The sequence below is a fragment of the Temnothorax nylanderi genome, unplaced genomic scaffold, assembly GCF_030848795.1.
Source record: "Temnothorax nylanderi isolate EJ_2023f unplaced genomic scaffold, tnyl_v1.0 TNYL_tig0053_pilon, whole genome shotgun sequence".
In the NCBI taxonomy this organism is placed as follows: Eukaryota; Metazoa; Arthropoda; class Insecta; order Hymenoptera; family Formicidae; genus Temnothorax; species Temnothorax nylanderi.
In genome coordinates, this window is record NW_027249115.1 from 385854 (window position 1) to 402632 (window position 16779).

Sequence of the window (16779 nt, forward strand, 5' to 3'; positions counted from 1 at the left end):
CCGATAAGGCAGCGTGGTGGCAAACTTAAGATCCGTTTTTAGTTTGCTCCAGTCTCTCGGGCACTCGGCAGCACGGCGATACGTGGCGGCGGAAATAAACTTGTGCTCGGCGAAGACGGTGGGCGATCGGCCGCACGATGAAAGGTAAGTTGATCTCCTCGGGCCTCAGAATTGTTCGCCTTCAAGACTCATCCGGAGAACTCGGCGCGCTAAATATACATCAGATGACGGCCAGTGTGCATACGGGCATGCGTGCCTTTAAATTGCATCATAGCGACGGTGCACGTGCCGTGCGACGGCTAATTTCCACGGTACATAATCTCGCGATGTATGAGCACTCACGTTCCCCGGTTTAAATGTGATTTATTGCGACAATGCCAAGAGATTCATGTAATTTATTCTTCATTGGTTTCTTCTCTTCTTTTTTAGCTGAGCCGAAAAAGCTGAGCTAAATTTTTTCTTCTACGTATGATCAATATATATATTCCACTTTCATTTCAAAAGCATCTTGTAAAACTATATGAATTTGTGGTGATAATGGAATTAAATCTTATTCTAAATAAGCCGCTGTCTTTTGCGCAAGACGTGATTACGTCAATTGACCTTACTCTAATGTATGTACATTATTTACACTATTTCGAATGATTGTGTTATCTATTGCGGAAGAACATAAATTTTACCTATATTTATAAGCAATAAAAGATTGATTAATATGACATATTATACAGTTTGGTGATATCTCATATTGTATTTAATGTATAATATATATGCTATATATTTTTTATCATACATATTTTAGTTATTATTTTAGTCTTTATATGGATATAAACCCATATTTGCAATTGTTGCCAAGGCGAAGTGATATTTTAATACCGATCGTTTTGTCGAAGATAATATTAACTTCGTATAATAATGGAGAAAAGTTATTATTAATATTTTGTATCTTATTACAATGTTAATATTATTTTATACGTTTTACAGCGAAAATAATTGATCGTGTAACAGGTTCTTAATTCAAGAAAAATGCAATCCGACATCGGGAAAAGTTGGCGCGAGATCGGTAATGGCATTGATAATATTGTTATCCGTTTGTGCGATGCTCCTTGTTTTAACATCGCTATTTTAATACATTTTTTGCCAATAATGTTTACTGTTAATCGTGACGTCTTAAGTCGTAACGCTGTTTTGATCATAATCATCGCGCACCTTTATAATTTGCGGTTTAAAACGGCGAATAAGCACATATGCCCGTTTCAATTTCATTAAGCGAATCGCATTTGCGAGATAATACTCGTTAATTATAGCGTAACAATGCGCAAACATGTTACGTAAATAATTATAAATTCGGTGATGTTGTTCTTATGCTTATAATATAATTCCTCGCATGTTGAAAGGAATTAAAAGTTTGTTCTGCAAAGAATTAGCTATATAAGCTGATGCAGAGATTTTTTTTTATTGTTTAAAGCCCATCGTTTTTCTGCCAAGATGCGATTCGTGTCTGTACGTGCGTCACGTGCGTCTCTACAAAGCTTGTGCATTTTTAGCGCGTGCATTTTAAACACTTCCATACTATGAATATACATTGCGAGAGCAAGAAAGCGAGGACATTTGCAGCTAATTGTTTGCGCTTAACATTTGTCGGTAGTAGAAGTATAAAATTTTAATTTCTCTAAACAATTTCTTGAACACTTATCTTCATGACGTTTTGAAAATGATTATATATCGAATAAACTTTCGTCTCTGGAAACGCGTTAGTATTATACAGACATCGGTTTCCTGACCTCTGTGAATAATGCAAACCCGATGAACCCGACAAACTTCGATTTGGATATTTCGATCTTTCCTCGAATTCTCCAACGTGTTGAAGCTAACTCTGGCATAAACGGTAATCTTTTTTATATATGTAAAATCACATAAACAAAATCAATATTTAGTATATTTTGTAATCTTGTATTGGTACTGCTATCGTTATCCGCGTCTCGATACAATATTTGATCAATTATATCGTAATGAGTATAATCGAATTCTAATTGTGATTGTGTGTTTGGTTTTTTAATTTTTTAGACCAAATTTGTTGATATAATTTGTATATAATTAAGATACGATTTTTCTCAATGAAATAAAAACGATACGCGAAATTAAAAACGAAGATGAAGCTTATATATAACTTACATAATAATGTTAAAAAATACCATTTTTCAAACAGAATAACTTTTCGTTTGAAGCATTTCACCGAAACATTTTTTTTTAAGAAGAAAAAAGAGGAAATTTTCGTACAAAATTTATTTGTCACTAATCAATGGTCATTAATCAGAATAGATGATTAATAATCAAGGCTACGCAATTTCTTTGCAACTGCAAGCTTTTTTCCTGATCTCTGCGTTGCTTGAAGCACAAAAGTTCAAATTTCGTCAAAGTTCATATTTCAGACGCTCTATAATTAGCGCCGGAATTCAGAATAGAATTTTATTTATATATAATTTTATATTTGCCGTATACTACAAAGAACAATTAAAAACTCAGAATATATGCATAATATAAAATCTATATTAATATATTGTTAATAATTTTAGCGGCACAAAAAAAATTATAGATTATGTAGAATAGATTCGGAATATCTGATGCGAATTATAGATCGCCCAAAATACGTTTTAAATTGTAAATGGAATTTTATTCTGAAATCCGATGCGAGAATTGCGTAGGTCATCTAAAGCAGCGTAATTCTATACGATTTTGATAAAAATGCTGCGCTAAGGTTTCGTTTGCGAGTCGACGGCTAACGTCGGGCAATTTTATATGTAACGGTGACACGATACGCTGTTATTGCAACACCGATTTGCACATCTGCAACCGCATGGATAACCGCGTGGATATACGCGCGGCGCAATGACACTAATTACGACGTGCATGTTCTGTTAGCTAATACTGGTTCGGAAAGTTTTACGAGTTTGCTGCAACGAATCTTATCGGATATTGTCTCTAAATCAAACGATGCTTGCGATATACTCATTGTCAGTCATAACGGCGGATAAAACGTGTAAAAGTTTTATCATGATTAGAAAAGAGTCCAACAGAAACTCGAGTTGAATTACAGCGGATTAATAAATCAGATTAACAATCAGATTTAGAATGTAATACTCCCATAAGAGAACTGGGAATTGCGTGGAAACGCGTAGGTATAGAAATAAATTGTTTTGTCGCGAGTTTTGACCTGTATTTTCCGCTCTGCTGTTTCTACAATCTTTTAATTGCGATATTTTTCAAGATTTAAGTTTGATAAAAATTTCTTGTTGGATTAAGAAAAAGGCTGAGTTATTAATCGCTTTATGAGTAATCTTCAATAGCTAAATCTTCTAAATGTGATAATTAAATAGTGCTAATTAATTATTATTGCCACGAATTGTGCGGAAATGTTACGTCTTATTATTAGATTTGGTTTGTGGAGCTTGCGGTGTGTTTAGATTAGAGCCCAATATAGAGCGATCGATAGAAGCTAATGTCTCATCAAAACATTATTAATATCACACCCCGCTTAGTTTCGCTTATTTTCAAGTAACGCGAGGCATAAACAAAAGTTCGGCAAGTTGTATTGAGTAATTTTACAGAATAATTGCATAGATTAATTTGCTATGTGAGATATTCTGCATAGTTCAATTCTTTGCGATTCGAATTACTTCTCATGAATCAACAAAGATGAGATATTTCGTTCTCAATTAAATTTAGCCAGCAGCACTATTTGAAGGAACTTATGGAGATTCTAGAAAAATATTGTGTTAATTACAATCATACATTCTTTAATTCGAATGCTTGAAGTACTGCAAAAGACTACTATAGAGTGTTATATCGTCATCGAGTCCAGCTGGACATAAGTTTGCAAAGGATTAATTAAGGATTTCTTAAAAAATAAATAAATAAAAGTAAATAAAATAAAAAAATAAATGTAAATGCATCCACATTCTTAAATACACCTTCTTATTTTATGTCAAATACTATGCAATATGTTCTCTTTCAGGTCTCGTACCACTGGATCCCGTTCAAGAGGCCATGGGCTCCATGGGCCCATGGCACATCGTCATCGCCGTGGCGATTTCCCTCGTCAAATTTCCAGTAGCTTGGCATCAGCTTTCCATCGTGTTTCTCGCACCGCCCACTAATTTTTCATGCATCGCCCCTTTGTCAGCAACTAACGAATCCATGACAATGAAATGCGAGGTTGACGTTGGGAATGGTACTATAGAAGAATGCACTCACTTTCGATACGATAAGAGAATATTCCGAGAGAGTATCATAACGCAGGTAAATTAGGTATAATTTAATGACTTTCTTGTTCATGTATTATTTTTCTTTGATCAGTTAATCAATTGATAATCATGAGAAGGTATTCCAATTTAAAATAATAAAGAGATACATGTGAATAATTATGTTATAATCTTTTCAGTGGAATTTAGTATGTGACAGAGAGCAATTGGCGAATTTTGCACAATCTTGCACAATGTTTGGTGTGCTCGTTGGTAATTTAATTTTCAGCATGATGGCTGACAGGTATGTTAATTTGAAATCGTTGCACAATATCATAACTTAAATGGCTGTAATTTTATAGATAAATTTAAAACGTTTTTTTACTTTATACTAATGACATTTACTTATATCTAATTGTATAGAATAGGCCGAAAGAAACCACTAATGATCGCTATCGCGTTGCAATCGGTGACAGGATTCGCGAGTGCATTCGCACCATGGTACGAATTGTTCCTGGTACTTAAATTTATTTGTGCCCTATCTACTGGCGGAACCATGCTCGTCAGCTTCGTTTTACGTAAGTTAATTAAGCGCAAGTCACATAATTTATGAAAGTATAATTTATAAGACTGATAAATTAATCGATTACAGTTATGGAGATTGTTGGAGTAGAATGGCGATCGATCATGTCGGTTCTCTTTCACGTACCATTTTTAATCGGACATGTAATGAATCCCCTGATATCCTATTTGACACTTACGTGGTCTGGATTTCAAATGGCCGTCTCAATACCGTCAATTTTCTTATTAGCGTACTACTGGTACGTAGATAAGTATATGTACGCTGTTATAAAAGCAAAAGTTATTAAGAGTCGATGTTTTGCAAAATAGGATTATTCCGGAATCACCGAGATGGTTGCTAGCTATGGGCAAAAACAGACAAGCGGAACAAATTTTGCTGAAAGCTGCCGGACGAAACAAGATACCGGTGGAAAATGTAAAGCTGGCGCTTGAAACTTATGAGAATCAGTCGACGATCCGACAGACAAAAAGCAATGAGAAATACAATATCTCGCATTTGTTTAGAACTCCAAATTTGAGATTGAAAACTATATATGTGAGCGTCAACTGGTTCGTCTGTGGTATGTGTTTCTTCGGACTGGCGCAATACATGGGTCATCTCGACGGCAATATATTCATTAACGTCGCAGTTTCTGGTAAAATTCAACAATACATCTTCGGATTGCGATTAAATTCTGCGATTGTGTTATAACATTTATTGTGACTTGCAGCTGCCATGGAAATACCTGGAACTGTAATAGTACTGTTTTTGATATCGCGAGTTTCACGTTTAAAGATTTTGATCGGCGGGAACATCTTGTCCGGCGTGAGTTTACTTCTGATAACTCTTATAACTAACGCAACCGTCCGGATATTTTTAGCCTCGCTAGGCCTCGTGGGTATGGCTATTAGCTTTCCCACAGTATATCTGTACAGTTGTGAAGTATTTCCGACCGTCGTGAGAAATGTTGGCGTTGGTTTGGGGAGTATTTCTGCAAGAATTGGAAGTATAATTGCACCGTATATTGCCACAATGGTAATTTATGCGTATTGTACATGTTTTTTACAATGAAATAATTTTATATTAGTGACCAAGAGTCTTATTATATATATATATATATATATATATAACGAGTTATCGTTTTAAGATTAAAAAGACATATTTTATAGGGCTATATCCAACCTTGGCTGCCTCCAGTAATATTTGGATTAGGGCCGATAATAGGTGCCGTACTCTGTTTATTTTTGCCGGAAACGATGAATTGCGAGTTGCCAGAGACAATAGAAGATGCCGAAAATTTTGGAAAGTACGAAGCTATAAATACTATAAAATACTTTTATTAATGTTACAATATTGTTAATATGCAAAAAATCTTATATCTTTCAGGAAAAAATCCGAGGAAGAACATTGACTTGGTAATTGATACGCGAAATATGCATTAGGTTGCATAATTTTCCATAATTTAATATTTTATAAAAATATAATTTAGCACGGCACATTAAATTCAACCATTCAAGATACTCTATGTGTCAGTATTTTTTATAAAGTTATTGAGTCTGTACAAAAGATTGGTATACATTATATTTTTAAATATATAATAGATAATTATGAAATCTCATGCCTAAAAAAGGAGGGAACTTTCTCATCATAATTTGTATTATTTTTCGTATATATAAATATATATACGATCGATATATGATACCAATGCTTTGTATCACACAGCAAATTTTACATAACAATAATATTTATATAATGTACATTGCATTTTATGATAACGTATGATTTTACAAGTCTCAACAAAATCGCTTCTCAGGCTGATATTTTATGTGTCGAACGACAAATTTTTTAAACATGTTAATTGGTTGCAAGATAGAGAAATTATCGAGTTTCTAGAAATCCTCTATCTTGTAGTCAATCAGTACGCTTGTTTTACGACACACGAAATATCAGCCTTAGTGTTAAATTATTATAAAGACGACATTTCACGATACGCTCTTTGAGATTCAAATATGCAACAAAATTTTATGTTTATCCGTTGCTGCACAATGTTTAATCGATATATAATTAGAGGAAAGTCCCCTATTATGAGACAGGATCCTAATATGAGATATGTTAAGCTAAAAGGCCCTATATAGGTCCCATCTGTTGATCCCACCATGAAAAAACTCTGCCATCTCATATTAGGATCCTATCTCATAATAGGGGACTTTCCTCTAATATATTTATCTAGTAAAATTCTTATATTAAGTAATATTACAATTTTGATATAGACGAAGTATTTTTGTACATAATTATTATAGTTCTATAGTTTTATATATATATAATTATATTAATTACGTAATTAACAAAATAATATTAACATTAATTATATAATTAATATTAATATTACTTAATTATGAAAATGATATCGGTATTTTATTGAGAATATTAAAAAGTAATATTGGACGATTTATGCCGAAGATTTCACATCGTTTTCCATTAGTGTTCTTGTTTTTTTTTTCTAAATAATGATTATATACAATTATAAAAAACTCATTTAACTACATATTACCCATACAGATCTTAGATCAAGAATACGTATAAAAAATACTAAAAATAATTCGAGATATATCGCTTCCGTAAAAGTGAATGTGACAGAAATCTTTATACACTGAGACTTCGTCATTCACAAAAATTGCAATCCCCATTTGTAATGATATACTTACATAAGAAATAAGTAATAAATAGGACCAAATCAGCCTTTTATGAGTTTCATATGTCAGCGTTAGCGCAGGTAGGATATCTAGATTCTTCGTAACAAAGTACAAAGTTCTAAATAACGTAACGCTGATGTTACGTAACACCATCTAACTTGTTTGTCCCAAATAAAGTGCTTTATTGGGCAACACGTTCACGATGTCGTTAGTTCGTTTGTGCATAGCGTCGATCATCTGATTGCCATACTTAACGGTGTTACTTAAAGATCCTAGCCAGGAGGACACGAGACTCTTTGCGGGTGTTTTCGAAGGCGTCAAGTTAGTTGTGCCTAAAACATTTTATATTACAATACATGCGAGACATACAATATACTATCATCTATTAAATAATATGACTTTTGTAAGGAAACTTTATGCAAGAGAAATGGGCGAAATAAAACTCACCTATTAGAAATTTAATGATTGCCTTATTTACGGCGTCTGATTTTTCTTGATGCGGAAAATGCTGCGCCTCTGATATGATTTTGACCCTCGACACTTCTACGTGCTCGGCACTTTGAATGATACTCTCTATTGTTACAAAAGGATCCATATTTCCGACTAGAAGCAGCGTTTTATTATCAATTTGTTCGCCACTATCTATATTCAGTTTTGTAAACTGAAGGTTGCGATAATAATTAATCGGTCCTGTCCAGTCTTCTACAAAAATTATTGTTTCGATTTTTTGAGTAAAATGTAAGAGAAGAATAATATATGACGTAAAAATTATTTTGTAAGAATTAAGATTAATTTACCTTTCCTACTGAAGGCATATTTATATGCCTCGACATAACTTTTCTCCGTGCTATCCTGAGATATTTGAAGATGTTGAAATATATCGTTAATAATAGACAAATCCTCTTTAAGCGCATCTATTTCTGGCAGAAACGGTAGTCTGCTGAAATGTATCCACCTGAAACGCCACATTGTTTATCATTAAAATGCGTAAATATAAAATTTTACATCTACATAGCACTTGTCAAAGTTCTTATGAATCTTCGTGAATATAATTTCGAAGATATACCTACTTTCTATCTAACACGGAATTTCCTGATACTCTATTCCAATAAAAATTGGGATGCGGACTCGAAATGGCTACGAATTTATAAACGATGTCTCTGTGCAGAGTGACCATGTACCACCCCAGAAGTCCTCCTAGATCATGGCCGATTATATTACACGTCTTCACGCCGAGAGTCAAAATGAATTGTTTCAACTCGTTTATTAAAATTTCGACCTTGTAAGATCGTTTGTTGAGCGGCTTGTCGCTGTCGCCGAATCCCTTTAAATCTATAGCCACTACTCTAGAACAGCATTGAAAACGTGAATCATAATCAATACACTAAAAAACATGCGTTATGTGAAATATTTTATGAATATAAATTATCAAACGTACCTGTAGTGTTCCGCGAGACATGGGATTTGTTTCCTCCAAGTTAACCAACAGTCCGGGAATCCATGCAATAATAACACGAGCGGTTTACTCTTATCTCCCGCTTCTACATAGTGGAATTTAACACCCTGCGTAAAGAGAAATAAATGTATTTAAAAAAATGGATTTTTTTTCTAATGTCTGAATTATATCAATTCGTTCACACATTTTAAATTTAAAATAGAAAGTGAGCTTTATGTAAGAACTCCCCTTCACGATTTTTCGCTTTGCGGCAATTGCGGCTCAGTGCGAATACAATAGAGATATGGCGCAATTATGATAGCATAAATCATAATAATACAGCGTGCGTATCGAGAAATGAAATTAAATTACATCAGACTCTCGTGTATACATAAACGGTAGCTCTCCTTTATGGATTTGTAATTTCCCCATCGATGACGGAGGGAATCCTCCGTCTGTTTTCCAGACTAAACAATTTGATATCGTCGTAATTTTTCAAATCTCCCGATAAAAAGAGACAGACAATGAACTTGCAGCCGGCGCCGGCGATCCCGCAGCACTACTTAATTGAATATTACATTTATTGTTCAGCAGACACTAATTTTCTGCGAGAAAGTTCAAAGCACGCGACAATCAGCGAAAGAGTTTGTTTAAAGATGTATTGGAATCTCACCGCGGGTCATCGTAATTATCACAATCATCATTACGATAATCCGCAGTGAGATTCCAACATATTTTAGTTTTCCGTCAGAATTTTCCGGCTTTGAATTTGCTTATAGAAATTGATGCTCGTTATAGAAAATTATTATATAATGTATAACGTTGTAATACAATTACTACATAATCTATTATGTTATATATTTATAAATTATATATATAAATAGGGTGATTTTCTTAATCATATACAGTATAATTTCGCTAATTCACTATTACAATCCAAAAAAGAAATGTCATACAAACGCAGGCCGGTTTAGACCTTCATTTCCTAAGTTGTAAAGTTAAAGAAAATTCTCTCAAAGTGCCTACTCCTTCGTCACATCTTATTATGTGCGATATTATACTGTATATTATGTTTTTAAAGTGTGCTATAGTATTAGTAAACATCAGATCACGTCAGAACTGAAGTATTGACGTATAATTAAGAATCCCCCTATTTATACGTTTATTTATGTCACAGCCGTCACAGGTCACATCTCCAAATCTCGATACTTGCTATCAGAATTCATAATTAATAATATCGAAAAAAAAAACAGAGACAAGAAGCCGTGTATCGAGCGAAAAATATCCATTTATCAATAACGTGCAACGTGTTTATTCTTTACTTGAGTGTCGTCTGCAATTACATTGCGAACATTCTATACTGCTGTCAATCTATCGTCTTTTAAACAGCGCGACAATTAATATGCGACATACAAAGTACACAAACACCGCGATTCGTGTCATTAGATACAGTCGAGAGCGAGATAGTTTAACGCAGCAACGGGATAACGTGCTAAAACGTACAATTAAAAATATAATTACGTAATAATTACACTATCTGTAATCTGGCAAGATAAATAAAACATTTAAAAATTTCTCCTCCAAGTGAAGAACCCGTTCGTCTTCGCGGCTACGTTTTAGAAGATATTTGATATTTTTGCCGAGCGTAAAACGCCTTTTACCCTGCCTCCGGGGGACAATTTTATAGTCGCGAAGAAGCAAAAGCGTGAGCGATTCTTTTCGAACCTGTTATCACCGGCGTTATCGAAAGTCACCGAAGACGCACGCATTCTTATCTTCTATCTTGCATAGAGTTTGATTCACGCTATCCGCGGACTCGCGTGATCCAGACACATCCGCAGCTCACCTTGATCTTGACGTAGGAATGCGTGCCGAGGCTGTTATCGACCAGACACGGCGGCGGCTGGTCCCGTTGCTGCAGCATGAAGAACTTCTTGGGGTCCCATATCCATCTGAGGAACCGTCGGACTATCAGGTACAGGCCGTAGACGAAGGACAGGAAATGCAGCTCGATCGTCTCGCGCGTGGAAGCGCGCACGATCCTGTCATCCGCGGCGATCATGATCGGTGACGATCGAAAGGGGTGATCTCGGAGGATCTGCGATCGTACGACGACGGCACCAGCTCCTTACAACGTCACTCGAAATCCTCTCTCCGTACAAACAACCGGGCTCGAGTAGCCGTGTGCGAGCTCGCACTCTGGCAGGCAGCTGACACGTGCGCAAAACAGAATGTCAGATCACGTTCCGTGCGGTACGCTCGGCGAAGAGTCGTCAATCGTATTCTACTCGAGGACGAGTATTTCTCACACACGCGCGATTATCAAAATACTTTCAGTTTTGCCGAATAAGCGAGAGACGCTTCTAATTATAAGAGAAACGATAAGAGAACTCCGATCTCGGGAGAGATCACGAAGAACATAATACTATTGATAGTAGATGCCGTATCAACAGCTTCCCAATCACGCGGTGACTTTACACATCACGCTTCACGCCGAATGATGTAATGAATCTCCCCGCAGATCGGTATCTGGCGCCTCGCGAGGCTCGTCAGCGCGTCCGGCGAGTCTAGGCCACTCTCCAATGTCTCCACGACCGTGGAGAGGCTATCACTGATCGGACTTTTTGTGCGTTGTGAGCTCAGAGGCCACGAGGCGACGAGGTATCTCCTTATCGGACCTCCTCGATGGAGAGGATCCGAAAGTTGCTTTATCTATCTGGCGACGTGCTTTTGGAGGTTTTCAAACTTGCAGGACCATTTCTTTTCGTAAAAGGCTGATTCTGTCTGGCTTCAATTTCACGATATTTAGTTCGATACTTTGTAGGAGGACGAGCGAGAAACAGAAAATTATTAAACTACAGCAAACCATCCTCGATCCAGCTTCCTGAAGAATCTTTTTAGGGTGACTAGACCGGAGAAAGGAAGGCGAGATACTTCTCTACGATGTAGTTAAAAATTTAACTCTGACAAGAAAGAAAAATATAATATTTAGGATATAATATCTCTTATTTTACTCCAATTAATTCTCGTATCTGCTGTATAATTCGTTTTCTTGAGTTGAGATTATCTCAGAATATTTTCCATTATGTTTCTTGGGATATTCTCTGTTCGTATATGCGGAGAAAAATATAAATCGGTAATCTTATGAAGATTTTATTTATTTCTTATTGCAGACCGAAAGATGCAATAACTATTCGTGCTAAAAAGAAACGATTCTCGTGCCAATATGTATATATGATATGATTCAACAAACAGTCCCAAAATCTTGGAAACTTTGTTTGCTTCGTCATTTTTAACTCCAAGTCTTTTCCTCGCTTTCGTTCTCGCTTAATTAACGGTTTCCTCTTAACTGTCGCTTTACGAGGAAAGAGGAGCGAGGAGTGAGCTTCGGATTGTCAGCTGACCGCTGTTGAACTGTGGACTCGTACTCGCGCTGTCTCATTTCAACTCATTCCACCTCGGTGTGACGTGTATGGTAGCGTGACAATGTTTATCTGTTTTCGAAGTAGAGACGATTACGCACGGTTGAACAGTCGTCGTGATACACGCGTTTGAGAACTGAATAATCGGCTCGACTTCTGCGGAGCGCTATCTCGAGCTCGGATCGCTATGTTCGTATCTTATCTCCCCGTCTACCGTCTGACGCGATGTCGATTTTAAAATACGCAGAAAAAATAGAGACCACGTAATCCTGTCACTTTAAATTCATTTATTTCCGAGTTTGATGAGATCGCATTAGGTCTGTTTTATCGATTAAGCAAATTAGCACGCCGATAAGCAGCGCGATCGTTTATCGACGACCGAATAATTGTAAAATTGCAAATTGGTCAATGATTACGGTGTCGTAATCGAATCAAAGTGAGATAGTAATGTTTCTTTCCAAGTGTAAAAAAAAGAGTGGGTCTCCAAGGGACTCATGCAAAAAAAATTGGCAGCGGTGGGATTCGAACCCACGCCTCCGAAGAGACTGGTGCCTTAAACCAGCGCCTTAGACCGCTCGGCCACGCTACCATCCGTCAGAGTTTTCTCTTACAGTCGTATTTTACTGGGTACGCGGTGTTATTATTATCTTAATATGTGAACTCTCTTATTAAGACATACGTGGGGTAAATGCATACATGCTTCGAAATGTGCGTAACTTCATGTATTGATATATATTAATGAAGTCTAATATATCCAATATATTATATTCGAGAATCTAATGAAATAAATCTGTAAGCTCCGTTTCGAACATAAATTACCCACATTCTTCCTCGTCAAATATCTTTCAAACGTCGGAAATGTCTGTTTCGATTGTGGAATTCTATGCGAAAATATCTATGTCAGAAATAACTTCGAAATTGATTTATAAATGATCTCTAATTATTGAGGAACGATCGAGCGATTCTATTCGTCCTATTTAATAATAAATGACTAGAAATGTTCTGGAACTGAATGACGATTGTCGGTTTGTTGGTCGCATGCAGTACAAGTACAGTAGCGTAATGAATGTTTCAAATACCTCCGACAAAGAAGATTTAATAGTTCTTTCATTTGTATTTTTAGTAACGTTAATCTTAAAGATCGTTCGCCTTATTTCTGTGAGTTCTAAGACAAAAAATGACGTAGGACATTGCACGCTGATAAAATGACACGACTAATTGTGAGTTGCAAAGTAGGACAGACAACTTCTTTATTTCTTTCTTTCAAAAGCCATATCTTCGCCAAAGATCATACAATCGAATTTTCACTCTAATTCTTTCTACATTCAATTTCTATATATATAAAATAAAATAAAAACGTTTAATAGGCACTCTCTCGCGAGATCCGTCAGCAGGATCTCTGACTACGTCACTGCTATCGTGGGCGTAGATATCACATGGATTAAACAAAGACTGTCGCCGGGCGGGGCTTTCGATCGGCGCGCGTCACGCATGCGTCGCCGGCGCGGCGGAATTTCGACCCGCGTCACGTCGACGTAACCCCACGGTGCGGAGCGAGACGCGCGCGCGCGCGCGCGCGCACGATCCGCGTGTGCGTGTATTTATACATGTATATGACGAAGCATCGAGTGTTTCGTTACGCGCCTCGTCCGCTCACCGTGTGCTCCGGCAAAGAGAAAGAGAGACGCGAATGCGTCCCCATTTTTTTTCTTCCGTTCGCGCGCCGCGTCGGCCATTTTGCCGTGACCGGCTTAATATGCGCCGCTCATTTTCTCCGTTCGCGCCCGCCTGTAACTCTATATCCGCGCGACGAGGCACAATTGTCGCGCCGCGCCGCGCCGCTTCTTTGTCCTCTCTCGCTGCGACCGGGAGAGCTCCTTCTCCCCCGCCTCACGCAGCGAGAAGTCGCGACCGGATCAGCTCTCGTTTTCGCGGATTACTCATCGAACGGCGGGCGCGATCGACGATCCGCACCGCACCGCACGCCGCCGCTGTCAGCGACAGGTGGCCCTCACAAATTGAAAATTAATCCAATCAAATCGCGCGCTCGCGCGTCTCCGTCTGCTGTTTGGACAGGGTGCGAACGTAGGGCTTCTGCCGCGAACGACGATCGTGCGGTGGAACACACATCGCGCCCTGCAATCCATTCAACGTTTATGCGATTGCCACGAAACGGCGTGCCGCGCCGCGGCGGCGTTTAGGATTAGATTGAAATTGAATCGATTAACGTTCTCAGAATACGCCTGCCGAAACGGTATACGAGCTTTTTAACTTATCATCGGTTTAGGATCTCATCCCTTAACGCGAATGAGAACGTCCTGTGTAGTAATAATGTATAGCAAACGTAGGCGGTAGGACCAGTTCGCAGGAACAGCTCCCCATCCGACACCTTCCAAGATTATCGTATCGAGATTTTATACGCGGCAGAACAGTTAGGATTTGAACTCGAATCTATTAAGGCCTTCAGTCTCGCTTTCCTCTTTTCCTCCTCTACCGCCGCGAATCGTGTTTAGCGCGTGCCGAACGAGATGCCATTCGTTCGGGCTTTGTATTTCGCAGCGACGGTGATTAACCACATTGCGCTGATTAAACGCGACACGTCTGCGACGACGACGACGACGACGACGACAAAGTCGAGGTGTTCGCGACGCAGAACGGAACGGAACGGATCGGATCGTGTGCGAAGCGAAGCGGAGCAGAGCAGAGCGGAGCGGAAAGGAACGAGGGCGCCGAATTAATCATTTCAACAGCTGCTGCGTCGCATTAGCGGCAGCGGATAAGACAAATGAACGTCGTGGAGCTTGTTAAGACGTAATCCGAGAGATGTGTCTGCGCCGCCTCCCGCTCCCACCTCCACGTCGTCCTCGCAACGTCGTCGTCGTCGCACATCCGCCGTCGTCTCTCTCATCCGGGATTAGACGCTCCTATACCACGGGCGACTATTTTCTCCGGCGATCCCCCTCTGTTTATCAGCTACCTAGGGGCTCTACTTTCATCGCTGTCTTTCAGACAGCTCGTCACATTTCGCTTCCAACAACGTATTATAGATACAGCAATCATGCTGTTAATCGTATTTAATGACCTAAGCCCAGATTATTGCGCCAGCGTCTTTTTGAGGATGAGAGAAATTAATGACTGATAACAATTTAGTAAACATAACGTTATAACATAATATAAAATACATAACAATTTAATAATTTATTTCACATCAAGAATCAAATCAAGAAGAATTAAATGATTACAATGATGCAATATGTCTATGATTTCAATAGAAATAGGGAGAGAAAGAAGAAAAAATAGAAAAAAAGAAGAGATTTTTATGATGCTCTCTCTCTCTCTCTCTTTTCTCGATTGTCAAAGGATGACTATATCGTCGAAACGCGCAGATAGGATCGTTCGGATTGTTCCGGTTGGGGTGGATGTCGAGAAACGTGACGTTCCGCGTTTCGTGCTTGATTCGAGGCATCTCCGATGACAGATAGTGTCAATGCGGGTACCATCGGTGGACCGCTGTGTGTGAATCACGCTGTGTGATCTTCACCTGGCTCGCGACGACAATACGAGATACGATTGCGCCGCGAAATATATTCCTCGTCCCACCTTTTCCACGCTTAACCAGAGAAATATACCAAGCCTGGAAAGAAGATATCTCGGAATCGTGACAGGCTACGAATATCGCGTTCGTGTTTGCATTCCGCTATTTGAAGACTATAGTCTGCTTCTATTTCACTCTTTCACACAATACATCTTCAATATTAAATTGTTATCAGCGAATTGGAACTTAGCGAAAAGATAATCGTCACACTGTGAAATAAAGAAATGCCTAAATAACTGTAATTATTCCAAAATTGATGACGAGTTAAATAAATGATAGATTTATACTTTGGAAGACGTTAACTTAACAGAAAACATTCTATTTACGTATATTTATTTATATATCTATATTATTAAAATTGCTACGCGATATACTTATGTAAATTTAAAAAAATACTGATCGGCACCATTAGAGATTGATATCTACTCTGGAAAAATCGACTTCCAGAATTGATTCGTTAAAGTGCTATACCGCTCTACGCCATAGGGTGATTTTAATTATCAGCGAGTGCATTATCAGCGAAGTGCGACTACGTGGAGCACTTTGTATATAGAAATCGACCTTTCAAATACGGGTACGTAGTCGACGTTCTTCGATTCTACTTCGCTTTTGTCGGGCCGAGTATTGCGCCTCTCCATTTTGTCATCCCCCAGCGGGGTTTCAATGTTGTAACCATGGAGACGTCGCGTTTCCGCAAGGGGAACGTGTAAAGGGTGTCGGCCGTACGTATGCAAGTATGGAGAGACTGCCATTGTTGAAACTTACGCGCGTATCACGTCTATGATGTCACATTAATAACGCGACGTTTTCTATCATTTTGTTTTTTTAATCTAC

The 16779-nt window shown here is 38.1% G+C and overlaps 2 protein-coding genes and 1 non-coding gene across 7 annotated transcripts; 1 reads left to right on the top strand and 2 right to left on the bottom strand.

Moving 5' to 3' along the window:
- Positions 1 to 5: 5 nt before the first annotated feature.
- Positions 6 to 8264, top strand: LOC139772756 (organic cation transporter protein-like). 5 transcript variants are annotated; one of them, XM_071706664.1, is made up of 10 exons: positions 36 to 144; positions 982 to 1060; positions 4013 to 4296; positions 4439 to 4542; positions 4662 to 4816; positions 4891 to 5059; positions 5130 to 5455; positions 5531 to 5835; positions 5970 to 6106; positions 6187 to 8264. In XM_071706664.1, exons 2-10 carry the CDS (start codon positions 1024 to 1026, stop codon positions 6209 to 6211), a joined length of 1542 nt encoding a protein of 513 aa, XP_071562765.1. In that variant the 5' UTR covers positions 36 to 144; positions 982 to 1023; the 3' UTR covers positions 6212 to 8264. The 5 variants fall into 5 exon arrangements, with proteins under 5 accessions (XP_071562766.1, XP_071562765.1, XP_071562762.1 ...); XM_071706661.1 differs by having other exon boundaries at positions 5970 to 8264; XM_071706662.1 differs by having other exon boundaries at positions 54 to 144; positions 1006 to 1060; positions 5970 to 8264.
- On the bottom strand, positions 5823 to 11860 carry LOC139772758 (epoxide hydrolase 4). The gene is made up of 6 exons (XM_071706667.1): positions 10775 to 11860; positions 8932 to 9056; positions 8564 to 8839; positions 8291 to 8448; positions 7941 to 8195; positions 5823 to 7825 (listed from the first exon to the last, which is right to left on the bottom strand). The coding sequence occupies exons 1-6, from the start codon at positions 10988 to 10990 to the stop codon at positions 7647 to 7649; spliced, it is 1209 nt and encodes a 402-aa protein (XP_071562768.1). The 5' UTR covers positions 10991 to 11860; the 3' UTR covers positions 5823 to 7646.
- A 997-nt stretch (positions 11861 to 12857) lies between these two features.
- On the bottom strand, positions 12858 to 12939 carry Trnal-aag (transfer RNA leucine (anticodon AAG)). Its single transcript has one exon. It is a non-coding gene; the product is annotated as a tRNA-Leu (tRNA).
- Between the last annotated feature and the right edge of the window lie 3840 nt (positions 12940 to 16779).

What these genes read in the sequence shown, in the direction of transcription:
- LOC139772756 (XM_071706661.1), top strand. Translation starts at nt 1,024, where the DNA reads ATGCAATCCGACATCGGGAAAAGTTGGCGCGAGATCG. An exon ending in TTCTTATTAGCGTACTACTG is followed by an intron (nt 5,060 to 5,129) that starts GTACGTAGATAA and finishes TTTGCAAAATAG; the next exon opens with GATTATTCCGGAATCACCGA. An exon ending in CATTAACGTCGCAGTTTCTG is followed by an intron (nt 5,456 to 5,530) that starts GTAAAATTCAAC and finishes TGTGACTTGCAG; the next exon opens with CTGCCATGGAAATACCTGGA.
- LOC139772758 (XM_071706667.1), bottom strand. Translation starts at nt 10,990, where the DNA reads ATGATCGCCGCGGATGACAGGATCGTGCGCGCTTCCACGCGCGAGACG. An exon ending in ATATGCCTTCAGTAGGAAAG is followed by an intron (nt 8,196 to 8,290) that starts GTAAATTAATCT and finishes TAATTTTTGTAG; the next exon opens with AAGACTGGACAGGACCGATT. An exon ending in AATCATTAAATTTCTAATAG is followed by an intron (nt 7,826 to 7,940) that starts GTGAGTTTTATT and finishes AAAATGTTTTAG; the next exon opens with GCACAACTAACTTGACGCCT.